Consider the following 27,702-nt stretch of genomic DNA (forward strand, 5'->3'; position numbering starts at 1 on the left):
TGGATGAAGATAATGTACACATCTGTTCATTTCTAGATTGGGTTTATATTTTCAGGTGGTGTCTCTGAAAACCCATTTAACTCTTCCATATTTTTGACATTCTACCCTTATTTCCTATTTAGGGTCCATGACACAAGTTTTTAATTTAACTTGGCAGGCCTGGGAAACACATATCATTGGCCAGGCAGTGTGCTAGATTATATATATGAAAAGATGAATTGAAATACAGTTTTAATCTGTTTGGACTGGGACAGTTGATATGTTATTAGTAGAACACAAATCTATTTAATCCTGTCCTTGAAAATAGGTAATTTATTATTTTTCTTTCAATACATGATCTCTCCAGAACAATAAATCTAATTTTTAAAATTTTGAAACATGGTATTTTATCTCTAAGAAAATTGTACTAAATTAAGGGAGACTACCCAGATAGAATCTACAGAAGGTCAAGTCACTAAAAATTTTTGCATGTGGTCCCAAGCCTTTCAAGAAATAGATAATTATACAAATACTGGATCTCCATTCCGGTAAGATATATGTGTGTGTGTGTGTCTGTGTGTGTGTGTGTATATATGTTTTAATTTGAAACATATGACACCCAAAAGGGGAAACTGTGCTGTGTTCTTGCCTCCATACAAAGTAATTTGCTCTGTGAATGCCCTGGTCTTTACTAAGATGCAATGTTTTAAAATTCTAGGTATTTATATGGAAAGAGAATAAAACATTAAGAAGAATTTCCTTTTTCCATTTAAAGGAGGGACCACCAAAGGGCCATTTTAAGACTCTAGAAGTGTCACATAAATCTCCAAAAGAGGTTTGTAATGTATTAAACAAAGGGTAACGCCAACCACAAGGAAAAAAAAAAAAATCAGAAACGGGGAGAAAATACACTTCCTGGCTCGGAAGCTCTTAAAAGTTCTGAGCCAGGAAACCTCCCGCACCGGGGCGTGGAATGTCTTTGGCTCTGCAGTGACTCCCTGCTAGGTTCCCCTCAATTTTTCCCTCCCTCTCTCCTCCATTCCCAGCCACAGTTCCCTAACGTGGGTGCCACAGGAGGATGCCAGCACACGTACCTGAAATTGTCCGGCAGAATCAGCCTCTGTTGCAAGTTAATTTTAAATGTCCCCACACTTAAAACAGGCCGTATTTGCAGGCCAACCCAAGGGATTTCAAACGACGCCTGGAAGCTCATCGTACTAATTAGGGGCTCAGCCTATAAAAGAACAATAGTAAAACAGAACCAAGGACACGTTCCTCCGCTCAAAGCGGTTCGCTGGTGGCGCGCAGGGCCTGCGCCGAGGCTGGGTCTGGGAGCCGGAGCCCCGAAAAGGCGCGCTGCCCCTTTAAAAGGCCGCGCATCTCCGGGCCGGCCTTCCTCCCCGGGGCTCCAGCTGTGATTGACGCTGGGCGGCGAGAGGAGGCGCCTGGCGCTAACAAAAGTCCGGCCCGTGGGCGAGCGGCGCCGGGCCTCGAGTCTCTGCTGGCTCTGGGCGCCCGCAACAAGTGGCCGCCGCGCTCCCTCCCCGGGGAAGCCGCGGGTGCGCAGGGGCGCCCGGAGGAGGCAGCGGAGCCCGGGAGCCTCGGCCGCCCGCGCGGCTCAGCGCCCACCTCCGGGGGATCGGGGCGGGCGGATGGGGACCCGGCGGCGGCGGCGCGGCGAGCCTCTGGGCGGCCCCGGGGCGCGGGCTCTCCGCGGCGCTGCGCCCTCTGGCCCCGAAGGCGGATTCTAAGGGCGGCGGCCGCTCCCGGCCCCACCCGGCGCCATCGGGGGTGCCCGGAGGGGACGGAGAGCCCCCACCCACCCGAGTGCAGGGGCCGCCCCCGGTCGGAGATCGGTCCCGGAGCGTGGGGTATGCGCAGCTAACGGTCCCGTCGGGCGGGCTTTCCTCTGGCGGAGCGCACAGGCGGTGCGCCCCAGCTATGGAGTGTCCCGGGAGACGGCGGGCATGACGGCGGCAGGATGGGCGCGAACAATGGCAAACAGTACGGCAGTGAGGGTGAGTGGGCCGCCCGTCCTAACACTCCCGAGTCGCGTCCCCCTCCCTTCCCCTCGCCCTCCCATCTGGGAAGGAAGGTTCTCGCACGCTGCCGAGGCGCACCCCTGTTTGGGCACCCGATCTGGGCCGTCACCTTCCCCTTTGGCACTGCCCGCTCCGGCGCCCCGAGGATGCTGTCCCACCGCGGGGGTCTCTAAGCAACTTCTCAGGTTGTCTTTAGGACGGCTCGAGTCGCATTTCTGCCATGTGTCTGAACCCATGTGCCCCAACTTTCCTTCCCTGAGCATCTGGGGTTTAGGGTGATGGTTTGGCAGATGGCGGAAGACGTTTTTCAAAAACAACGCAGTGAAAACTTTCCCAGGCCTTTGTGCACCAGTCCCCTGGACTTTCCTGTAGCAGGAAAAACTTCTGGAAGAAGTTAAGTTTCCATTCTCTGCTCCCTGCCCCCGAGCTGACAGCTTCGTGAAGCTGACCACCTATGGTCGTGCAAGGCGAGGGGTGGCTGGGGGCTTTGTCTGGGCCCTCTCGGGGCTGGAAACGGGCAAAGGACCATCTGTTACGTGGGGCTGGAAATTGCACAGAAATATTGCCTGTCAAGTGGGAACTTGGAAGTTGGGGAAACTTTAAACTCCACCCACTGCTAAAGGATGATGGATGTGTGGGTTGGCTTCTCCCTCGCCCCTCCTCCCCCTCTTTGCATAAAACCTTAGTGTTGTAACCCAGTTGATTAACGGCATGCCCCTGATATGCATACGGCAAAGGCATTTCCCGCAGTTCAAAAGTTAGGAAGGTTTGTCTTTCGTGAACTTGGCTGGAGGGGAGTGCAAGAGACAGGGTCGGTTTTTACAGTCCGCCCCCAGAGGACCGGCGGTTAGAAACGGGGTCCAGCGCCTGCAGACTGGTAGGAATGCAGAATGGCTATTCAGCATGTGGTGGTAGGGAAACTCCTATCACCCTGTGCAAAACTTTGAGCTGTGGCCGCAGAATGTGGATGCCTCTCCCGTTGTTTGTGTCTGTGTTCCTTCTCAGCAGCTTTGTGAAATTACAGCAGAAACCGACCCTAAAAAACCGTATCCACAAGAACCTTTTGTTTAAATCATTCTTTTCTAGATCATCATGTTTTGAATTCCACGTATATATGAAATATATATATCTTTCCTGGGTAGTTATATGAGAGAGTTTTTTCGTCTGACAATTTCATTTAGAAGAAGTTAAAAGGTTGTCTTTTTAGATAGCAGACGTGAAATTTTGCCAGAAAAGATTATTGGAGAATCTTGGCCACCCCCCAAAAACGTCTTGAAGTTAATGTTTTAAAAATTTGTGGAAAAATGAGAGATTAAGCCTTCTTACTCTGAGTTATTAAAAAGCTTTCAGGGAGTGAGGTGTGTGCTTGTCAGTTCTGAGTGTGCATACATTATGATACTTCAACACTGGTTGGGGAGGTGGGGACGGACACCCCAGGAGGAACACAGAGCCTCTGCTCTGTGTTCTCCAACAAAGCCCCTCACAACTCTTCCTAATCCTCTGCACCTTGTCCTCCTATCCCAGCCGTCTCCTGTTGTACCGTGTGTGGTGTATGACGACTTCCTGTCTGAACAGCAGAGTTTTCAACCCTTGGGAGAGAAAAGGAGAGACAGAGAACTAATGTTCTCCAGCTGTTATCCGTAAATGCTACCTCTGCGTTTTCACTTCAGCCAAAGTGAAATTTTACTGGGATCGGATTTAGATACACTGTGGACTTTTCATAGGGAAAACCTCTTGGGCTCAGCTGATTCAAGGCGACCAATAGGAAGTTTTGGGAGGTAACTGACTTTTGGCTGGAGGGATACATTGTGTTCAACATTAATCAACTTTCTTGAAATGAATGGAGATTCCTGTGTAACAGGTGGGGGCAGGGAATAAAGAAATAGAAATAACAAGAGCTTTTCAAAAATCTTTTCTCCTCCTAGTTACACTTGACCTCTCCTAATATATGTCATTATTATATAATATATATAATATATTATATGATCATGATATGTGTGTGATTGCATATGGTCAGCTTTGTTACACTGTGCTGTCAGGTGGCAGAAACTATGCACAGAAGCCTGTTGGTATTAGGTGTGTTAGTGTCATCTTTCTTATCTAAAATGTCAAATTTCAAAGAAACTGAAAGCAACTCCTAGACACAGGATTTCTGTTACCAAAAGAGACTGGAAATTAAGACAGTTTTATAGATTTAGTGCAATTTAGGTGTGGTATATTTCAAACATAAGGGAGAAATTATCAATAGAGTGTATATCCACAGCATTGCTCAGTGAGCGATCCCTCAACTATGAAACATTGGTGTATGCTTTAAAGCTCTGCACCTTAAATATATTTTATTTACTAGTGGAATTGACACCACCATGCAAATGACAGTTAAATTTTATACATATTGTTGTGAATTATTAGAACTTTTAAAACTATAGTGTTTGATCGGTAATCTCACTTTCTCCTGCTCCTGGAAAATATCTTTTTAATTAAAAAAAAAATTATTCCCAAAACTTACCTTAGCAGGTGCAAGGGGACAGAAGCTTCCTGCTTCTCTGTAATCCCAGGACCAGGGGCATCAGTATTACCTGGGAGCTTGTTGGAAATGCAGAATCTGAATCGTTTATCACATGCATATTATATTAAAACTTAAGGCAGTTCTTCTGTTGATTTGGGAGTCTGGAAATTTGATTCCAGCTTCAGCTTAGCCACTGTGACCTTGCTCAATTGCCCCCAAATCTTGAGGTCTTTCTTGTCTAGAGTGAGTAGGGAAATTTTTTATTGGCGTTATTTGTCCTGATGTAATCCTTGATCATGTTATCATTCATTTTATTTTGTTCTTATAATGCCTGAATGGACCACTTAACAGAGATTAGCCTTGGGAAGACATGTTACGATAAATAAGGAAGTTAAGACTCTTATTGTGCCCAAATCAGTCAGTTCCTCTCTTCCTTTTGTCATCCCTTTTATCCCTCATCTCTGTCTTCCTCACTCATTCCCACTTCTTCTCTTAACTCAATCAGTCCTGAAATCTCTGCTTTTCTCCTGAGATTGAAGGAATGTGTATATCAATATTGGTCATTTCCAGTGTTTTGTTTTCCTAAATACTTAGTGAACATTCAAGTTAATGATTTAATTTTCAGCCTTTAGGCAGACTCAGTTTTGGCTCCAGGAAAAAGTTACCATCCCATCCCTGATCCTTAGCTTTCTAGAAACATAAGCGAATGTCTAAATGATTAGTATGTTCTGGGAAATTCTTTTATGGAAGGCTGACTTTTCTCTTTATCTTTTTTCATATAGTGTAAGTTACAGCCCATGCATAGAAATCTGGAGAATGAGTTGGGGGTGATTCAAAGCCATTAGAACCATTAGCTTTGACTCCAGTTAAGCCAAATAAACAAATCTCTCTCTTCAAGTAGGAGGAGAGGAGCTGCTTTTCCTGCCTTTTAAGGTTTCCAGCCTCACCCTCACTTACTCAGTGGTTTCATTGTTATGTTTATTCTGCTGCAGCGGGGCTGAGTCTGTCATCCTCACACTGTTAACAGCTCCTTTGTAAAACCCTGCGTGTTGTTGAATTGGAGCTGATGAGGGCTTCCTGATGAGGCTTGACCCTTGGTCGCTCTGCTGCTCTGTCAAACGCCCTGGGTCCCTTTCCATCTTCTCAGACCTGGGCTCTTCAGATATGGGGAGAGAAAGTTGCTGGGGAGCATAAATCCTCACACATCTATCACCAGTTCGGGAAACATAGTTTGATGTAGTGATAACGATGGCAGATAACATTGATTGAGCGCTGACTTTGTCTAAGTAGGATCCTAAACCCTTCATGCACACTGACTCTCGTAATTCTTACGACAGCCCCGCGATGGGACAGGCATTCCTATGTCTCCATTTTACCAATAAGGAAACCCAGGTGCAGAGAGGATGATCATTTCCCCAAAGTCTTTTACAGCTGGTATAGCTGGAACTGGAACTCAGGACCAAGTCTGTCTAAGTCCAGAGTTACGTATTCATTCATTCAACCGATACATGTTGACTCTTATTTCCCACTCTGCGCCAGGAACTCTTCCAGATTCTTGAGATACATCAGTCCTGTCCTTGCCAGTCATATCTTCATCTGTGTGTGTGTGTGCATGCGTGTTGGGAGGGAGGGGAGGGGGGAACAGTTAACATGTGTGCATACACACAGACTTCAGGAGAGGGTGCGGCGTGTTTGAAGGGGCTAAGGTCTCTGCCTAAAGGAAATTGTCAGATTAAGACTGATGGGAGTTGGGAGGAGGAAGGGTGTTGCAATTTTAATTAGAGTCATTTTCTGGGCCTTACTGGAAAGTTGGCATTTAGATTGAGATTTAAAGAGAGTGAGGGACTAACCCCTGAGGATTCAGGTAGCAGGTTGACTGTCACTTTCAACCACTGTTTGTGCCAAAGTGGATACTTTTTGTGCTGGAGGGCAGGCAGCATCATTTTATGCAAGTGTAACATCGTCAGCCTTCTGGAAAAGGGTCAGTCTGGCAGTATTCTTTGCCTAGAGTCTTTGCAAACATATTTTATCCAGTTATATTGTATGAGCTATTTTGTGACTGCTTTTGTAGGGAGGGGAGAGAGAGCCTAGGCCATATTCTTCAAGCTGCAACCAGTAGGTGTTGCCTAACTTACTGGGCAAGTGAATATTTGCCTGAAGATCCCTCCAGATGTCTCAGTAACTCTTAGACAGAAGTAGGTCTTTGTTTATTGTCTCCAGGAAATAATTTCATTCTGATGAAAAATCAGAAGATAAATGATACTGATTCCACTGTTTGGCTCCAATCAAAGTGTTAGTGAAGCTAAATACCATTTTTGGTCTGACAGTGAGGTCAGGTCCAAGATTTGGAGAATCTTTTTGCCTGTTTAAAACAAGAGAAAAAAAGAGAGGTAACTTTTCTTTCTCCCTGGGAATCAACTGACTATGCCCTTTGAAGGAGAATGAATTCTGAGTTGATTATGAGTAGCTGTTAATTACTTTTGCCCTTAGCCCTTATCTGCAAGTGTCTCTGGAAGCTACTCACATCCCTTGGCTTGGCTCTTTGGTGGAAACTTCTAGGTATCATGCATGCATCTTAAGATGGCATTAGCAATGTATTAAAATAGATGACAGTGAATAAATCTAGAGTGAATAAATTCTTTGAATAATGAAACAGCATAAATGAAGTTTAGAAACTTAGTATCTTAAAAAATAATATTTGAAGAGCTGTCATGATGAAGGTTAAATTTCAGCATGCTGAGCAAAGGCAGATGTATGTAAGTTACTAGACAATAGGTAGATTTGGCTTAGTCTGAGGAAAGACCTGCCCACATTTGAGACAGGCTACCTTGTGAGAGAGTGAGTCCTCCCACAGGGGAAAGGCGACCACAGTAAAGGATGTTGTGCTAGAGATTTCTGCATTGACTGATGGATCTACTGTAGGACCCTACCTGAAGTTCCCTAGAAAACATTCTGTCATGTGCGATTATGTTTGATAAAGGGTTATTGTTTGGTTCGAACTCATATTGCTACTTCTCCCCGCCCCTTAATATATTTATTTCCTTGTAATTGTTAAAAAGTAACCCCCTCACTGTCTTTATGTTAATGCTCATTCTCTGTTACATGTATGTGCTTTTATCTGTGTAGATATGTTTAGACATTAACTGGGAAATCTACTGATTTTATTTATTTCCCTGCCTTCGGTGGGACATAACCTCCTGCACCAAAAGTTGGGATTTCATAAATGATGTGTCCCACTTTCAGTGCAGTAATGGCTGTGGACTCTACCTATAGTGTTAGCTACTTTTACTGTTACCCTGAAACACGTAGATCTACTAAAGTTGAAGCAAGACGCCGAATTGCGCTTGTGTTGAATGCCTTGAATAAATGCTTTAACTTTATTTATGACTTTTCCTTGGCATCATTGGTTAGTGATGTCTTGTCAGAAGCGACAAATTGACTAGAACCGCACAAAGATGGCATCTTTCTCAAGGAGCTCTGACAACCTTGTGCTCAGCATCACATCTGCTGTGCGTGAGCCAGACTGGAAGTTTGGTGACGTGGTGACAAAAGTCCGTATCAGCTGAACTTTGCCAGCACATAGCATTTTGGGGGGTTCTGGTTACAGAAATTTAGACCTCTTTTCCCAGCTACTCACTGTATTAAATCTTTAGATAGAGACTTGCTGTAAGGAAGTTCAGCGTCTAACTGAGACTCTAGGCAGGGAGGCCAGTGATTGCAGAACAAGCTGATTCACCGAGGGACCCGAATTCTCCAAGGTGCTAAATGGGAGCGGAAGTGATAAGTGGGACGTGGGCACAAGGCTGGAGCTGCTCTCTAAATAGTGAAAATATCTGCAATTCCCCAAATACCTAAAGGATGCACATGGTTTCTAAAACAGCAACAATGATAACCACAGAACAGATACACTGAAGGAGGAGTGGGTTACACTCTTGGGAGAAACTAAATATTTTGTTAAGAGATTCTCCCTAATTGTTCCCGAAAACCTCCATGTTCCATTCCTCACATGGTTTATTCCATGGAAAGTGATTCCTGTGGGATTTGTGAGTGAGGACCTTGGAATGCTTCAGAGAAGGGGCAGAAGCACCTGACCATCCTGGGTCCTCCCCACGCCTGCAATGAAGGAGACCCTGCAGGCTGATGCTTTTAAAATGTGCTAGTTCATACCCTAAAGACATACAGCTTCTGACGTGAATAATCATTAACCCTCTGTGAATTGCCTTGAGTCATGAGATATAAACACAAGGTCACCATTCTTCCTGGTCCCTGGGTGAAGAAGTGTAGACGGTGTCTGGAGCCGTAAATCTTTTAGGCTGTGCATTCGATGTGTGTATTCTCTCAATTACTATTTAACTTCCAAACCAGGAACAAAATGAAAAACAGTTGTTAACACTGCCCGAACTCATAATTGTAACTTTAGAAGCTTTGAGCAATGTGCAGAAATGTTATTAAAACATTTTTTTGTTTGCTACCCTTTCTATGGTAAATTCCTTTGCTGCATTTACCAAGCAGATGTAGCAGTGGAAAGAGAACCAAAATTTCTAGAGAAAAATTTCAGGAATTTTTCTTCTTCTGCTTGTGGATTGACCTTCTGGCTGCGAGTCACCCACTTTTTGGCAAGGTGGGGAAGTCAGGAAAAGGCTACTTGTATGTGCAATTGAACGTTTGACCCAACGGAGGACTCCAGTCAGATCGTAGGAGCGTCTGGGTTAAGTCCAAGTCCAAGTCCAAGACCAGGTCTTACACTTTCTAGCTGTCAGAGGTGGCTCAGACCCCAGGAGGAGGAGGGACAGGTAAGAGACAGGGTAGAGAATGGAGGCGGAGGTGGGTGCATTTCAGTTGCAGCCAAAATGTTAAGTCCAAGGACAGGGAAGAAGAGGAGAAATTCAGAGAGAGAGAGAGAGCATGGAATCCTAACCACTAGACCACCAGGGAGCGTCGAGCAATTCAGAGAGAATGGGAGTAGGGCACTGATTGCCTTCTACTGTAAGCACAGGTCAGTGTTCTTCTCAGCTCTCTTCTCTTTCAAATCTCTTAGCTCATGGGACAAAAACAATTACTAATAGAATAAGCTTGGCTATTGCCAAGTTTATTATGTTTTCGGTCATTTCAGTAATAGTAACTAACAATTAGTAGGTGCCACTTGCCCCTCTGAGCTTGTTGCACACACTCATTCCTGAAGTTCATGACAGCCAGGAGGCGGGCACAGATCATCCCACTTTACAGTTGCCAACACAGAGACTCAGGGGCAGGCTGGTGCCGCCTACGGCACACAGCTGGTGAGCAGCCCGGTCCCGCCTGCAGTCCCTGTGGCCGTGCTGGCGTCCCTGCCCCTCTCTGCTGTGCCCCTGACCCCCTCCTGCCTCGTCATTTCAGTTGTAGCCAAAATCTTTCCCGATCTTTGGATCGCTTTGTGTATTTCAAAGAATCGCAGTGATTGCAAAGTAGCCGTTAAAAAGGAAAGTGACAGTGTTATGGATTAGGTGAGCAAAAATGAAAGACACTTTTGGGGGGAAACTTTCAGCTCATTTTACCTGGCTCTCCCAAGGACCAATTAACTGCTCATTAGGCAACAATCTGCTGACAAATTGGCAGGCTAACCAGTGTCTGTAAGAACCGCAGCGTGTGAAATGATCAGCATATTCTGTAGCATCTCTAGAGCACGAAGTAGAGCTGAGGGGCTGTCCCCGCTTCAGGTGCCCCAGAGCATCATGAACTTTTAATTTCCTTGGTGCCAGGATAGCCTTTTACCTGGGATAGCCCACCTGCTCACAAACGGAAGCTAACAGAGGACCGAAAGAGGTGCACACATGTTCCTTCCTCCCTAAATAGTTTATAAGTTATAGCTTATATTTCCCTCTGGTTTCAAAAGTATAGATTTGAAACAGCCACGAATATAGGGAGTTATTGCAATATGTATTTGTATTTGCTCTCTTTGCCAGCCCCCCGGAAGACTTCTCCGTGAGTATGTCTGTGAAGTACTCTGGGAACTATACAGCCTTTCAAAAATTTATCTTATTTATCATCACAAGGACTGTGGGAGGGGTGTCCCCAGTTTATAGGTGAGGAAACTGAGGCCCTGGCAGCTTAAATGACTTGCCTTGATTTTACAGTCGAGAATAGATGGGGTCATTCTGACTAAATTTATTACACTTTCCATTATAATATCATTTTCCTTAAAGTGCTCCAAGAAGAAAAAAGAACAGAATCAGGCTAGGGTATTATCACCAGGCCTCCTTGCCAGTATTTTAAATTGCTTGCACCCAAGGATGAAAGTGAGGTCTGCAAGCATCTTTCCTTTCATTGCTTTTGCAGCTTTAGTAGGAGAGAAGCCAGCTCCCTCTTGCTCATCTCAGACCGGGGAGCTGTGCGGTGGCCCAGGGGAGCAGCCTTGCAGGGGTAAGATCATGATACTGAGGATGCACCATGAATTATTAGATAAATGTTCAGGACAAGATGACATTACTAATTAGAATGTACTTGCTATAAAGCTCAACCGGGGCTGTGAGGGTGTTTCTCTCCGAAAATGTCTGCTCGGGATGCTTAGGGAAGGTTATTTTACTTCTGGGAAGATCAGAGAATCAACTCTAAAATTGGGGACGCTCAGCACCACGAGAGTCCTGATTCCCGTCTGTCTTCTTGTATCTTTCGCTGTTGAAGAACCAACACTGTTCAGGTCTTTCGAGGTGTTTAGGTCTGGACACGCCCTTTAGGATGAGTTGATCTGATGTAAAAGAAATCCACCCTGTCATGTAGTCTTCGGTTGCTTTACTTTCCCCTCATTATCCTCTGGTTTAATGTCTGGTAGTTTTTGTTTTTGTTTGTTTTTTTTTTTTCCTATTTCTTGTTCCTTTGTATTTTTTCATTGCTTATCCAACCACATTCTCACCCTGACATGACTATAACCCTGCTCAGGTAGTAGGTCCTTAATACATTTTTGTTAAACAAATACATGAAGATGATTTTGTAGCCATGATCTTTATTGGATCTAAAAAGGCCTATGAAAATCCTCTCATATTTTCAGTGAACTTTCCTTAGATGCCAATATTTTACTCTTAAAACAAAATTTCTCTGGGTGTGTTTTTTTCTGAGGATGTTCTAACTTGGGCTTTTGTTTTGAACAATGTAGGTCTACATCTTGTGGATGAAAATAGCTTTGCTTGTGTATTTAAGGAAAAATGAAATATGTATTTTTTAGCATTGCTGAAAACAATTGCGTCAGACTTTTCAACTTCACTGATTTACAGTATTGTCAGCTTAACTGCTTTCAGTAAGTATTGAGTAGAATGCTTCGGGCTATTTTTTATTCAAAATATACTTTTGGTAATATTTGATTCAATGATTTGGAAATTGGATTTATATGACAATTTAAGTAAATCAATCTAGAAAAAAATTTTAAAAATTGATATTTAAATTAAACAGTCATTCCTTTGGGGATCTCTGGGTTAAGGGGTTATAGGGTTATGAATGCTTTTAAATTTATAGATTCATCTACTTTATGCTGGGGGCTTTGCATTTCTATTTTTCTCCTTTTTATTATACAAATGATAAAAGTTATTAGATGTGTCTGGTATGATTAGAATGGTTTCTAGTTCGTCTTCTGCTTCTGACTTCCCTTCTTACTATAATCAGAAGTGAAGTAATCCATTTCAGAAAAGAAGAAAAACACTGAGCTGTAATGTATGTGTGTATGTGTACATGTACATGAGGCTATATTTAAATAACCCTTTTCTATAAATTCAGCAAAATCCATTATTCTGAACATATATTTTTTCCCTGTAAATGGAGAGAAATATATAACCTATAAGGAATTTAAGAAATACAATTAAAATTCAAGCGCCATTTGTTTCTTTAATAATATGGTATCTGTTAGAGGCACAGCGTTAGGCAGAGGGTCACCAGAAGAATCAAACTAAAGAAGAAGTGAACAGTCCCATATGTGAGCTTCCTGAGATGGAACTTGCGATAGAGGTGACTGCACTTTCTGAGCAAAGGCCTTGAAATGGTTCTGTGGCGTGATATCCACCTCTAACTGTAGGTATTTGTTTACCTGAATGGGTGTTCCGCTCAGGTGAGTGGGTATGATATCTCATTGGTGGGAATTTTACGCTGCGTGACACTGAGCCTGGTTGACATTTGTGTTGAGGAGCCAGAGAGTAAATTCGGATTCATAGGCAGCATTCACATACTCCTTTTCGTCTTTTAGTTTTTGATTTTGTAGCTCAACAGCTGCTCTGTTGGTTGGAAAGATTTATGTAGCCCCATTTCGACAATGTATACTGTGCAGACTGCCATGAAAATACATTTCAGGACATGGCATTTCTGTCCGGAACAGCTTACTTTTCACATTTTATTTTGCATCCACTTTGCTTATTTAATTATATTTTAATAATTTTCTCTCTTTTCCATCTCTCCCAAAGACCTCTCCTGTTGATTATCCCTGCAAGCTTGTTTTGAGAGACAGTATTTCCTTGGGGAGTCCTTCTCCATTCCTGAAGCCATAACAACATGAACTGAGCAATCAAAAGCCAATTCCCTCCCCTAGGTTGTGCTTCAAATAGTCATTTCTTTGATACAGGCTAATAAAAACAGGAAAGGGATCATTTTTAAATGCTTTGGTTGGGGTTGCTTTACTTCCAATAAGGAAAATTGCCTCACAAGGGGGAGCATGGGTAATAAAGATACAACTAACTGAGTAATTGTATTGGGTCTAATGTCAAAATCTCCAAGCGGCTGCCTGCAAATCTAATTTAATCTCGCGATTGCTGTGTGTCCACCGTAGTGCGTAGATTTGAATTTGCTGCTACTGATCATCTCTTCACAGTTCATGAAGATGAATTTCAAATGCTACTGGAGATTTTTGATCTGGCTGGGGTTTTTCCTTAGCAGTATTCATAAGCTTTGGGGTAGGTAGCAAAAGGGCATTGAGGGTTGACCGAGAATGAAATATACAATAGAACCTGGGCTATTTTCCTGGTGAAAATGGCCATAGATCACCTGACAGTGAAAGAGGTTGAGGCACAAAGAAATGAAACAATTTGGCAAAGATCATGCAGAGTCCAGCCATTTCTTTTTAATCCATTTCTTACTTACCATGCTTTACACCCGTTTCTTCCTTACTTTCAGAAGATCTGAAAGGAATGTAGTGACTTTTCCTTCTCTGTCCAGTTATGCCCTCCAGGACTGACCTTCTCATACCCCCAGCTGCACAGGGTTTTGGCCGCTGATGGCTCACAGCTCATTGCTTCTCTGGAAATGATTCTCACCCAAGGCAAGGGAGCAGCCCCCATCCGATGACTTTTTGAGGTGGGGGTATAACTGGGGACGTCTCTGAAGGGCCACCTTGGGTCCAGAGCTCCCCGTGGAATTGGCTGCGTCCTCTACGGCAGCTGCATCGCAGACTGAATTCTATCTCTGTCCAATTTGCCTGTTCTTTCACCTTTTCTTAGTGTGATTCTGAGGGTACTTTCCGATACCTGCATTTCAAATCGTATCAGAGACTGTTTACAGGGGAGCCAAGAGAGAAGTGGGACTAGGATGCTATTCTGGCAGGGGTCAAGGGCAGGATACCACTGCTGGGAAAATCATCTTCTTTCTGGGAATCTTGGCTGTTCTTAAAAGGGAGCCTTTAGCTGACAGTTAAATGGGCCTTTTGCTTGAGGACCTAGTCTAATCTTTTCATTGTATCAATTAGGAAATCAAGCCCCATGCACAAAAGTGACTTGACTGATACTACATAGCTAGTTGGCAAAGAGCAAAAGCAGGCTTATAATTCCAGGTGCCGTTTTTGAAGAGCCGTATTGGAGTTTGTTCTGAGTTGTTCCGCTGCTATAACTCGGAACTGACTGCAGATGGGTCTAGAGACCATTTATCTGTCTGATCCCGTTTGCTCAGCTCTGGCATTGAAGTCAGACAGCTCAACAGTTTCTACGTGGTTCTATTTTGCTGATTGTCTACTATTCTTTGAAGGGTGATCTCTGAAGCTCACCAGAGTTGGTCGTTGAATAGTGAAGAAGAAACAGGGAAGTAGAAACAGATGCTTATAGTTGTTATTGCCTGAAATCAGCATTTTGCATTACTGGCTATTAAGAGAATTGGGAAATTGGCAAGGGTTATTACATGATAGACCAGTGCTGAGTGCAGATTCATTAGACAGATGAAACATGCAGGAGTGGGTTGAAAAAGTCATAAGCAAAATGAAAAATGACTATAAATTAATATTTAGTCTCATGATCATCCTAGTTTATTAGTCATTTTATTATGCTCAAATAATGTTCCATTGAGATTATCAAATGGTTATAAGCTCAGATTCACTACAATCCTGAGAAATTTGCAAGTAATTGAAAAACAAATTATTAGTTTATTATCACTAGTACAAGGATCCAGCTTTTGTATAATTTTCTTGGCATAATTCACCAACTACTCTTTTAGAAAATATTCTTTGACTCCCATTGTCCGTAAATTAAGTAGAAATTTATTTTATTTGGTGCTCAAGGCTTTATGTCTGTTTAGACAGATTTCCCCTCTGGCATTCTCTCAGGATTCGCTTCTGTATGTATTCCAGCCTCTGGCCAAACTAGGAACCTCAGTGCTCTCCGAATATATTTTTTATTTTCCTAGATTTGTGTCTTTTGTCATGCTGGGTTTTTTTGTTTGTTTGTTTGTTTTAAATCTTGTACTGTTTTTTCCATTGATTACCCATTGAGACCTGCACAGTTCAGGCCCAATTCAATGTTAATTTTTTAAGATAAAATTTTCTTTGATTTCTTTTAGATATATCTTTGTTTATAATGCCTAACCCCCCTTATTTTGAGGAAGTATGTCCAGTGCTTTCAACTGAATTTGGTCTTTCCTCCCTCTGATCCACTGGCAGTTTATTGGTATGGAATTTTTATGTCCTACTTTGCATTTTGCTTCCGGCATCTCTCTAATCCAGTAAGTTTTTGTAGGTATCTGTGTATCAGAATCTGAGCTAGATATTGGGGAGGTTAAAATTAGAAGAAATTATTCTTGATTTAGGGGCCTTCAGTCCAGTGAATGGAATAGAATAAAGTACTAAAAGAGCCACAGATGGCAAAACTGAAGCATGTGATGGGAGACAGACCAGCGATGGTGAACTTTAGCTAGGGATGTTCACAAGGACTTCTTAACCGAGGTGGCCTTGAACTGGGTCTGGAGAAATGAGTAAGGACTTGCCAGGCATGGCTGTTCAGGAGGGAATGAGAGAAGGTGAGACAGGAGGCAGGGACCAGTGGGTCAGCTGCAAGGGAAGGAGAGGATGCTCACACCTGGAGAGGGAGGCAGGGTGCATGGCTGTGAAAGCGGCGTGAAGCCCAGTGGATGGCAGGAGGGCACGCCAGTGGCAAATGCTTTTTACCAAAGGCAGTCACCTGTGGACAGATTTAGAGAGACTGCTGGACAGGTGTGTGGATCACTCTACTTGTGAAGGGAGAGTCATTAATACAACTCCTGGCCTCTAGTATGTGCCTGGTTGGTAAATTCGGAAGGAATAACGTCGAGATCTGAACTCCATTCTGTTTCCCCTTAGAAGGGAGCTGCCCTCTGGAGAAGCCTTTCTGCCCGTAAGTGGACCGGCTTTGGTCTCATGCTTGCCACTTGGCTATAGACCTAAAGCTACAGGTTCTGAACTAGAGTTCCCAGAAATAAAGGAGCCCTTTTTCTCTCTGTCTACCACTCTATTATTATTTCCTCAGTCTGTTTTGAATCTGATGGGGACAGAGGGAAGCTATTCCTTGAATGTGTGAAAGTAGGAAGAGTGGCCAAGTGAGGGCAGGTGAAAACTTGAATTATGGTGGGAGCGTAATGATTGAAGAAGAGGGTATGGGTTTCAGCAATGGAAAGAAGGTGGATGGGCTTGGTGACGGATTGACCAAAGGGGGTGAGTGAGATGGAAGATTCTAGAAAGACTCTGTCTTCTGGTCTGGGTGATTGGGTGCCACATTAGCTCACAGATCTTAATGTTCTGATTGACCTGAGTTTCCCTGAGTTGGTTCTTGAGGCCAGGACAGTTAACTCTGTCTTTCATTTCTCCTTTTGTCATCACCACCCAGGATCTGAAAGAATTTTCAAGGACTGACATTTGAGCATTGGCTCATCTAAATCGTTCAATTCCTTTATTAATCTGTTTAGCCAGCAGATACTTATTAATCTCCTTCTATCTGTCAGCACCCGGCTTGGCCTGCCCATGAGATAGAGTGGTGAACAAAACATTCACTTGTCCTCTGGGATCCAGGGTCTGGCGAGAAAGCTGGGAGAGTATACATACAGTAGGGGGTTACTGGTTAAGCAGCTTTGGAACCAAACAGCCTGAGTTAGAATCTGGGTTCTACTACTTGCAAGACGGGTGACCTCATTAGAACTTCATTTTTAAGGGAGCTAAGTTGGTGTCTACCTCACGTGCTATTTCACACTATTTTGAAATTCTCCTGATTTGGCCCAGTAAACTGGTGGATTGGCTTTGAGGAAATTCTGCCAGAAGCTTCAAAAATTGGAAAAAAAAATTGCTTTTGGAATTCATTTTTTAAAACAGGAAATTCCTGTCCATAGCTAGAAGAAGTTGTCACACGAGCAGCATTAAGTTCTGCTCTGTTTATCCCTCTTTTGGACAATCCCTTTAGATCTGTACTTGATGGAGGGAAATTAGAATGTGGTTTATATTTTTGTCAAGTTTCCATTTTTGAGTTCTAATTGCACGAAGGATTGGAAAAAGGGTTGAGCTGTTGTTTGTTTGTTTGTTTGTTTGTTTTTTTAAATAATGGCAAATCTGGACTTTCCTCTGAAGTAGAGAAATCTGGTGTTTGTGTGATTTGAAGACAGACCTGGTATTAATAGGGAGTAACATTCTGATTTGTAGTTTTCTGGGCCATTTCCTAGAGTAACTGACTTTTTAATGGTTCTAAAATTGGTGGGGCAAATCCCATCTTTTGAAGAATTCTCACTTCAATGTAAAATACCATTCATACACACAAATCGTGTGTGTGTGTGTGTGTGTGTGGTGTGAATGTATACATGTACTTTATTGTTACTATTTTAAAAGTCATAAGATCAAGTTCTATGCTGTGTGTCAGGTTCTGGCATGTTTATTTGCTAGGATTTAGTTTGTCTGCCAATGTCCAGTACGACAGAGATTGACAAATGTAGCTGAATTAGACAGAGGGTGGTACAAAAGTAGTGATCAGGTTTCCTGAAGGGTAATATTTGCTTTATTTAAAATGTCTGATATTTAACCAAGAACAAAAATACCTCAGTTTTGTCCCATAAGCTTTTTTTTCTTTTCTTTTCTTTTTTTTCTGTAAATGAAGAGAAAAGCAGTATCCTTTTTAAAGAAACTGGAGAAATATAATTTAAATTAGAGATCGTTTTGTTTTTTTAATGATATGGTATCTGCCCTACAGGGGGATGTGATGTGCTCTTTCTCATGTCAGAGAACCCCACGTGTTAAAGCCAGATCAGACTCTAGAGATGGCTTAGTCCAGTGTACTCCTTTGAGGTTTAAAAGCAGCTCAGGTATGGAAAAAGGTGTCACTTGAAAAAGACTTGTGCAAAGTTGCCTGTGAGGTACAAAGGGAGCGTGATGACTAAGAGCACAGACCTGGATGCCAGACTTCCTAAGTTTCACACTGGCTCTGCCAGTTACTAGTCATGGGATGTTGTGCAAGCTTCTTAATGTCACTGTGCCTCAATTTCTGCATCTGGCAAATGGAGTCAATAGCCGTTCTTCCCTCCACGTTGTCAGGGAGTGGATTAAGTTAGTAGAGAGAAAGTTATAGTGCCTAGCACATACATAATGACCAATGCTACTTTTTGTTTTTGGGTTTTTGGTTTGACTGTTTTTTTGCTTGTTTGGTTTTTTTGAGGGGGCAGTAATTAGGTTTATTTATTTTTAAGGAGGTGCTGGGGATTGAATCCAGGACCTCATGTATGCTAGGCATTCATTCACTCTACCACTGAGGTGGGTATACCCACCTCCCCAAATGCTACATTTTGATTTACTATAACCTGCATTTCATCAAGTCTGAGATGCATTGGGGCTGCTGCCTTCTTGAACTTGGGATATATGACTAGAAGTTTTCACAAAATTACAATGTGCCACAGTGATTTTAAGGTAATATTTGTTGTAAGGTGAAGGTGTTAAATGGGCAGTTGGGGTGGCAGTGGAGCTTAGAGTAGGTTAAATAGGATGCTCTATGATTGTTATTACCATGATAATTATTTAACTGATTTAAGGCAGAGTTGGAATCAGACGCTGTGTCCTAGTCTAGCTCTTAGTCTATTATTCTACATTGTACGTCTGGGCAACGTTTATAAACTACAGTTTTAAACACTTTCACTTTGGGAAATAAAAATTTTAGCTGTTTATTCTGAGCACACAGAGTCCCCTCCTCTTTGGATAATATCATTTAATTTAAAACTGTTGCAGCACTTAAGTTTCGCAGTTTCAAGTCCTAAAGGACAGGCTGAGTGCGATGCCCCTTTCTTACTGGAAAAAGGAAGAAAAAGAGAAACACCCAAATTTGCGTGCAAGAGGGAGCCTCCTCTCTGCAGGTGCTTGCAGGCTAAGGGGTGATGGGCTGGTGTATTCCCCTCTATTTGTTACTGCTTTGTATCCGAATACGTTAAATCTTGAAACAATGATAACTTGCTTTGTGCTGAGGGAAGATTTGGATTCACCTTTTAATAGCGATTAGAAAATACTGTTTTCATTGCTGTTAAAGTTTGTCCAACAATGGAGACAGGAGCATACAATTCCGATTACTAATAAACTCACCCTGGGGCAAAAACCAAGTACAACCTGTCTATGTAAATCCCTCACCTGAGTGCTTGAATGAGGGCTGTTGCGAGTACCCTCAGGACTTTGGGCCAATCACTTCTGTTTGGTTTGCCTCTTCATGGCCATTGTATTATTTGTCCTACTCTAGGTGGCTTATTTTCCCTCCACCTCTCTCTCCCCCTCCCTCTCCCTCATCCTCGGTTCCCCCTCCTCACTTGCCCTCATCCCCTCTGCCGGCCCCCTCTGGTCCCTATACCGTCCCTTCATTTCTGTCTCTCTCCAAAGTTTACATTTGACTGTTGTCTCTGGGCAATCTGCCCAGTTTGGTTTATTTGTTTCTCATAATTGTATTCAGAGCCTCAGCTACATGTTTCAGATGGCTGTTTCCCGTGGCATCTGTCTCCTTTCTAACACAGTCTTTTCTCGGAGTTTTGCAGTATTTTACAAATATAAATGCAAACGTGACCTCTCCACGTGGAGTTTTACAAAACGAGTACCCCAGTCGATCAGAAGATGTTCCAGAAATCTTGAAATTAAGTTTTACTGTCCCAGATCTTGGTGCAGTGGAACAAAGATGGTAACTTCTTGGTTGGCCTGATTGTTGCTAACTGCTTTGTATTTGTCTCTCCAACAAAAATAATCTGCTGAGTTTAGTTTTATGGAAGAGAAATGTATTGATGATAGTGTGAAAGAATCCCAAGTGTCCTTCATGTTGAAATATAAGCTGGTGTCAGCTTTAAAATGACAACCCTAAACACTTCATCCTGCAGTCTCAGCCCAACATCTATTTCGGCTTTGAGAAAATTGCGGCCTTCTTGTTGCTCTGTTACAGTCTAGCAAAAAGCTCTGGGCTGTAAAATACTGATATTTCTATCATGATAATGGGTCTTCCTAATTGTTGTACAGTCACAGTTTTACATGTTCTAGATACTGCATTGCCCAATAAAGCAGTAACTGGCAACTAGTTTTTAATTAACTATAGTGAAATACAACTAGAAATTCGGTTCTGTAGGCACACTGGCTGCACTTCAAGGGCTGAGTCTCCCCACGTGGCTACCACGTTGGGCAGTGGAGATAAAGAACAGTTCCATCACGAGCAAGTCCTGTTGGGCAGTGTTGTCACAGGGGATGGAAGTTAGGGTAAATGGTACCAACAGGTTGATTTCACTGAATTTGCTGGGCTAAAACTAAGCTGCTTTAACAAGGGACTATAAAAATACAGTAAATGAAGGAATTTAAAGAGATTTATATAATATCCAGATGGGACATGCATGGTAAGTCATACTGGGATATGGTTCTATCCATCTTTTGACCCATCAGTCTCATGGCATTATGTGCACCTGTGTGTCCCAGTTTACAGGAAGAGCAAAAAGAACTCTGGTGCAAGTGGCTTTCTTACTGGTTGAAAACAAGCCAGACATCATAACATCACTTTGGTTCACAGCCTGTTGACCCAAACACACATCCTTTGAGCCACACATCGACACCTTGATGCAGGTGAGGCTCGAAAATATGGCCTTTAGCTTAGTGGCACGTGAGCAGCTTTGACTCTGACTGTGGAAGACAGAAAGAATGGATTTGGGGGCACAGTCAGCAGTTTTTACCAGAGTTAATGCTTAATGTAGAGATATGATATTTAAGGTGACGGTCCATTTGCCATCATTAATTTGGATGTTAGGAGAGATGGACATGTGGATTTAATTTAGATGGTGCTTGACTCTCAGCATTAACAATGTCATCACTTAAGCAAATATGGATGTAAAATTCCAGTAAACCAAAGCAGAGTGTTTTACACAGCTGGTTTTATTCTAAGTCACCTGAGTGTGTGGTGTGGCTCTTTCTAGATTCTTGTGGGAACCACTGAGCTGTGACTCTCTGTGTTTGTAGTCCTTGGTGGATTTGGGGATTTAGAAGAAATGAATGCTCTTGCTACTCTAAGCAGAAGTCTCCGCTAAGGCAGTGAAGTATACTTTGAAGGAATGGATTTTACAGTCCGTTAGTGTGAGTAAATGATGCTTCCTTAAGAGACGGAAGGGCTTGTTTCTATAATAAATCGGTCAACCTCTTTTAGAGAAGCCAAAGACATTCTTTGCAAATTAGTGGAATTATAGTTTCCTTTGCAAATTAGTGGAATTATATTTTCCTTTCCTTTTAGAATCAAAACGGGAGCTGTCTTTGTGCACCTGTGGGTGTGATTTCTCTCCTACTTGCTGCTGCTGACCCTCCTCTCTCTTAACCCAAACGTGCTGGGATTATGAAGTCGTTCGAGTATACTCTGGCGAGCTGGTGTTACTATCAGGTGTAGCGTGGAACAGTAACTCACGCAATTGCATTGATTGCTGTGGGTCAGTCAACTTCCACTTTTACTTATTGTCACCTGCGGGTTGAATTTTCTCTCTTCTCAGACGGTGTGTTAGACTCTGTCCATTGATCATAGGAGATCAAGTTACAATATAGGGAACCTTCAACTCACCTTTTTCCATTCATCTTTCTGCAGCTATTGTACATTGTAACTTACGTCCTGTCCCATGCGGAAGGGACAGGAGAGGCCTCGGGCCAGTGGAAAGGGAAGATGTCTGGGTGGGATGTTTGGGGGACCCATGCTGACGGCTACCCCCAGCTCCAGGAACCTGTGATGTTTGCCATCTGTCCCACTAGGTTTAAAACTTGGGAATGTCAGGGATTTCTAACACTGTGTAGCTCTCCGCAGAAACTTCTCTTTGTAACATACATGTCTGTCATCTCACAGTTTGAAACCTGGCTCTGCCTCTTATGAGCTCTGTGACCATGAACCAGAGAAATAATCTCCCAGGCCTCAGTTTCCCCAGCTTTAGAATGAGAATAGCAGCAACTAGCTCAGAGGCCAACTGTGAGATTTTTAAATGAGTTAAAAATTCCTACGGTCAGTTGGAAGCTCCTGTTGAAGGCACTTTTTAACTGGTAGCTCTTCTCCGTATGTACTCAATTTAGGCACATCTTTATGTAGAAAAGTAGAAAAACTGTCTCTCTTGCAAAAGGAACACTGAAGAGGACACCTGTCTTCCAACTTTTTTATTTTTCATATAGTTACTAATGAATGAGTCGGACCTCATCCATTTAAAAAAAAAAATCCACAACAATGCTTTCCTTTTATCATGGTACTTTGAGAAGGAGACCCCACCTTCTCTGGAATGTTCCAGTCATAGTTTTCCATTTTGCATATGAGATCATTGAAGCTGGTAAAGTGCTGTCGCCTGTGCACAGGTCCAGGGGTCAGTTACCGAGTTGTACCTTAGCCCAGTCATCTTGCTTCCCAGTAGAATGCTTTTCCTTTGTGCATTGCTCTGTGTGTGTGTGTGTGTGTGTGTGTGTTTACATACTGCATATACATCCAGACATATATACATCTGTAGACAAAGACTCTATTGTGTGACAGAAGGCCCAGGGGACAGAAATCATCACAGGCATCGATACAGGAGTCGTCCCCGGAATGGGATAAGAAGGGACTTTTGAACAGTTTGGGTTTCGCCAATCTGGATCGCACATTAAAAATTCTAGCCTATCAGCATCTCCCTGACTCGAATCTGTTAACAATCCCCTCCCTGCAATGTATTGCACAAGGTCATTTGAAATATTAGAAGAGTGTTAGAACTTACATGCTCCCTGCTGTTTAGGAGCCTGGATGCCTAGGTTTTGAGTTTTGTAGAGGCGAGGACACCCATACTTACACAAACACGGTCATCAGTTCTGAGCATGAAGTCACCCACCAAAACGTGAAGTACTGCTGTGTGTGCTTGTTGGCAATGAAGTGGAGGTGATGAAAGAAGCTGGGGGGAGGAATGAGGTCATCTGCGGTGGGTAGGGCAGAGGAGGGACTCCTGATCAGGGAGCCTGGGTTTGGGGTTACCATGGAAAGTCAGAGGGACTTTGGCTTGGCAGAGGGGATGGGCAGCTTTTCTTGCCAGTGGGAGTGCGTGATGTGATAGGGTGACATTTGGGAGTGAGCTCCTTGGAGGGTATGGCAGGCAGGGCTGGTGGGCTGGAGCAGGGATCTTGGGCACAGAATACCCGAGAAGAGTTACCCTATTTACCTGTGAGCAGATACTCTCCCGAGAATTCTGTTAGCCCATTTGCTCACGCCTTGCCTGGGGAGAAAAGCTGCATGCCTGTTTGTGGGAAAAAGAATTCCAAAGGCATCTTTTGGCCCTTAAAGTTTTGGTTAACATCCAGTCCAGGGAAGAATGATCAAGAAGCCATTTAATCAGTGTAAAACAATGAGTATCTCATGTCAGAATCTCAAAACAATTAGGGCCTCTTTATTCAAAACAGACCTGGGACGCTCCCAGGAACAGGGCGGGAGCTTGCTGCTCCACTAGAGGGAAGCCTGCTTAAGAAAGACTGCACCCACAAATAGAAGAGGAACATTCCTGCATAAAATCAGACTCTAAATGCAGTCAGTGTGAGCATGTTGTCGTGGGGGATGGGAAACCTCATAATCAGATCTAGACTAAGAGAGTTAAGGGGCATGGAAATGTACCCTCCACTTAGACCATCCTGGGCCAGTTGCTTTCTGGGGCCCATGAGGCTCGTCTATGCCAAGGAAGGAGCGTAGCCTTCCTAGAAAGTACTTGAAGCTACTGTAAACTGCCTGGAGTGCTTACAATGCCTGGGCTCTCAGCATCAGCCCTGGGTTTATTTCAGAATGACTCTCCATTCTTTCAGGGTTGGGTGGAGCTGTGCTAAATCTTGCTAATTATTCACATGGCTGTAGTTCGGTTGGTTTCTTAACTTTTACACGTGTTGGTTGTCCTAAACTTGGTAGATTGTCCCTAGTCTAGGTATACTTAGACTAGAAAAAAGGACAGTGTTTTGCATTCTTCATTTTCAGGCTTTTATTTTTATTTTTATATTTTTTTGCCTTTAAGCTGCCTTGAGCTTCAAGTAACTCAAAAGTGAGGTGAGATTCTTGGAAAATAAACATTCATCAGTAATGTGAAGTATAATAAAACTATTAGGTCTATCTATACACTTTCCCACTTTAATCATTATATTCTAGGATCACAATGTCTAAATTTAATTTATAATAGCTGGAAGAGTCAATTGAGGAAGAAAATGGAATATCCATGATGGTTATTTTTTCTTGTTATCAGCTTGAGAAAGTATAAAATATTTATCTCTATGAGTTAATCAATACAAAAGATTACCTTCTAATATTATTAGGCCATAATGATTTTTAAATTCAGTTCATAAGACATGAAAGCTAATATGGTTATCGTTGCCACCTGGTCAAATGTATGTAGACAGAATTTCCCCTTTTACCTGAAAAGGAATTTCTCTAAAATGTTCTCACAGATTTACTACAAAACTTTTAGAGGATATAGCTAAGCAAAAAATATAAAATTACAATCACCATAATCTTACTACCCAGAGAAAATCACTGTTAACATTTAAATCCATTTCCTTCCAATTATATGGTTCATAAGCTTTATTCAGAGAAGTGTTTTTAGAAAACACTTAGAATCTTAGAGTTGCAGGGTGTCGACTGACAAAAAAATGCATGACCTAAAAGTTGAGAATTAGGTTTTATTCGGTGGGCTTCTGAAGGACTTGAGCCTGGAACACAGCCTCTCAGATGACTCTGAGCGACTGCTCTCAATTGGTAAGGGAGGAGCTAGGGCATTTAGGAATTTTTGCAACAAAAGCCAGGTAGTTGGAACTTTAAAAGATTACTGTTAATTAAAGCAAAACAGATGTATCAAGTTCATGGAGTTAGTGCTTTTCCATGTATGGAAAGATGTAAGAATCTTGGTTCATGAGATCATTCCTTTGACATGCACCTTAACATTCTAGGGCCAGTCTCCTGCATTTCTCCATCCTGAATCCCTCAAGGTGCACAGTTGGGGGTGGCCACAGTGGCTGCTGGCTTGATGGCTGCAACAGCCTTTGTTTACTGATAGGACAGGCCACCTTTTTCATCCACAGGGGGATCCTTAATCATCTGGTCCAACCTCTTATCCAAGAAGGAATGTCTTCCCTACTACCTTAATTGGTATATATACAGTACTGTGACTCTCAAATTTCTCCTGTTTCAAGATGCTTTGCATGTCAGTGCAGATCTGTTTGAAGGGTGGAATGGTTCTCATTCTTCGGGTATTCTTCACTGAGACAAAATCTGTTTTCTTGCAAATTTCATCTGATGCTCTTCAGACATAGCGTTCTACTGGGGTCCTTCTCTGGATAAATGTTTCCCTTTCCTTCTGTTTATTCCTGTCTCCTCCTCATGGCTTTTATTAAATAAAAATTTATTCATGACACTTGTTAAAGAACTGGAAGGCAGGAGGACTGTCACGGTAGGTGCAGGGAATCACTGCAGTGGGGCTTTGCAGCAGGGAGAGAAATGGGCTCAACTCCCGATACCACAAGGAGATGTGGAAATTTTCAGTCCAGGGGCAGGATGGGGAGTCAGTGGATGGAAAATTACTGAGGGGAAGCATTACTGACAGGAGTGGGGGGTTCTGGCTAGCCTCCCTCACAAGATTTTTGCTGAGGGCATACAGGATGACCAGTCATCACCTGGGGGATGGCAGGGGATGAAGAATTTGGTCAGATACGGAAGGTGGGTGATTCTTGCTAAAATGACGTAACAGGATTCTTGTTAAAATTTGGCAATGCAAAGAAGGACACAGGTCTGAAAGTCAAGGCTTAGTTAGGAGGAGGGTTCAAAGGAGCCTAACTAGCGTTTGGTCAAGGAGAGAATCTTTCACTTTGAAGGACACGTGGCAGGCGTTGGAGAGGAAAAGCCTTGGGGACCTTGAGTATCATATTACGATTGACTAAGAGGGAAACAAACTTCTGTGTGGACCCCAGAATTTTGTTTTCCCTCATCTACTTAGGACATAGTTTCTTTAACTTTCATGGTCCCCAGACTATATGTCCAGGGCCCTGTTTGGTGGAGTTGAGCAGGACATTTATGATCTGGCTCCTCACCTCTCCTCACAAAGTAACTCTCACAGAAAGGATTGGAATCCCCAGGCTAAATGTTTTAACTCAGCATCTTTAACTTTTTCAAAGGCAGGGTTGCAAAAATATTACTTTTCTCCTGTGCTTCCTGTACTTTCCTTCTTTATGCCCAGTTTCCTCTTTTTCTTATTTGCATCAGTATGTGAAGCATCCCTGTCCCAGGTGGTGATGTAGTTACTATTGGTTGGCTACAATATCCCCGTTCCCAGCTGTCATGCTAATAGAAGCCCAAATTGGGGTGATGGTGTGCCAAATAAAGTAGTTTCCCTAGACTCCATGACTGGAGTAGCTTCATGGCTGCTGTAGCCAATGAAATGAAATCAGTATCTCTGGGATTTCCGGGAAAGCTTAGTTAAATTTGTGATGTCTGGAGCTGTAGCAGCCATCTTGCAGCTCTTAGGTAATATGCATGGTGATGAAATCCAGTGTGCTCAGGAAGCTGGAACAGAAAGAAACTACCTTGTTCCCTGATTGCAGTAATGAGTAGTTGAATTAATGCTGGCTATTCCTGACCGCCATACTTTGTGTTATGTGAGAAAAATAAACTCTTACTAGTTTAAGCCATGTTTAGTGAGGTTTTTCCTTGTGTTCTAACTGATACAGATGGTTTACAAAACTGTCAACCATCTTGGTTGCCCTTCTCTGTCCAGACTCCATACTGTTGATGTCCCCCCTAGAACACAGAAGTAGAGTAGGGCACTGTCCTATAACTGTTGCCTCTTATTGTCGGGTACCTAATGGGACCCAATAACACATCTGTTGGGTGAATTTATTACTAAATAAACCTGTGTGTCCATTAACGGATCCTTAGTGTGTGTTCTTTGAATTTTTTTCATTACTTAAACACATGATTGGGTTATATTGGAGTTTGGCTCAACTTAAGCTTACAGAGTTCTCAGGTAAGCAGATTGTGTCAGAGGTCCCTAAGACTACCTTCAAGGCTCAATAATTCACAGGACTCAAAAATTATTATACTTATGGTTAGTTTATCACAGTGAAAGGATACAGATTAAAATCAGCAAAGGAAAAAAGGCTCATTTGTTTAAGTCCAGGAGAAGCAGGGCGTAAGCTTCTAAGTGTCCTCTCCCAGTGGAGTCACATGGGGTGTGCCTGATTTTCCCGGCAGTGATGTGGGACAACGCGTGCGAAGTATTAACAACCAGGGACACTGACTCTAGCCTTGGTACCAACCTGGAAGTCTCCCCTGAGGCTGAGTTTCTATTGGGGGTCAGTCATGTAGGCATACAGCTACTCAGATTTCAGATTCTTGGAGCAAAAATAGGCACTCACCGTAAATAAATAAATTTATCTGGTCATGTTAGTCTGGAATGGCTCAAGGTCTCAGGAATACAAAAATACTCTTAACAGGCAGAATATTCTAAAGG

At 42.8% G+C, this 27,702-nt stretch overlaps 1 protein-coding gene across 1 annotated transcript in view; it reads left to right on the forward strand.

The window, feature by feature from the left end:
• Window positions 1–1,479: 1,479 nt before the first annotated feature.
• FBXL7 (F-box and leucine rich repeat protein 7) overlaps window positions 1,480–27,702 on the forward strand; it is a 385,471-nt gene continuing 359,248 nt past the window's right edge. Inside the window, exon 1 of the mRNA XM_010957265.3 lies at window positions 1,480–1,997. Within this exon, the coding sequence (XP_010955567.1) occupies window positions 1,961–1,997 (37 nt within the window). The 5' untranslated portion in view covers window positions 1,480–1,960. The remainder of the gene's footprint in view (window positions 1,998–27,702) is intronic.

This window comes from Camelus bactrianus, chromosome 3 (genome assembly GCF_048773025.1).
Source record: "Camelus bactrianus isolate YW-2024 breed Bactrian camel chromosome 3, ASM4877302v1, whole genome shotgun sequence".
Taxonomy (NCBI): domain Eukaryota; kingdom Metazoa; phylum Chordata; class Mammalia; order Artiodactyla; family Camelidae; genus Camelus; species Camelus bactrianus.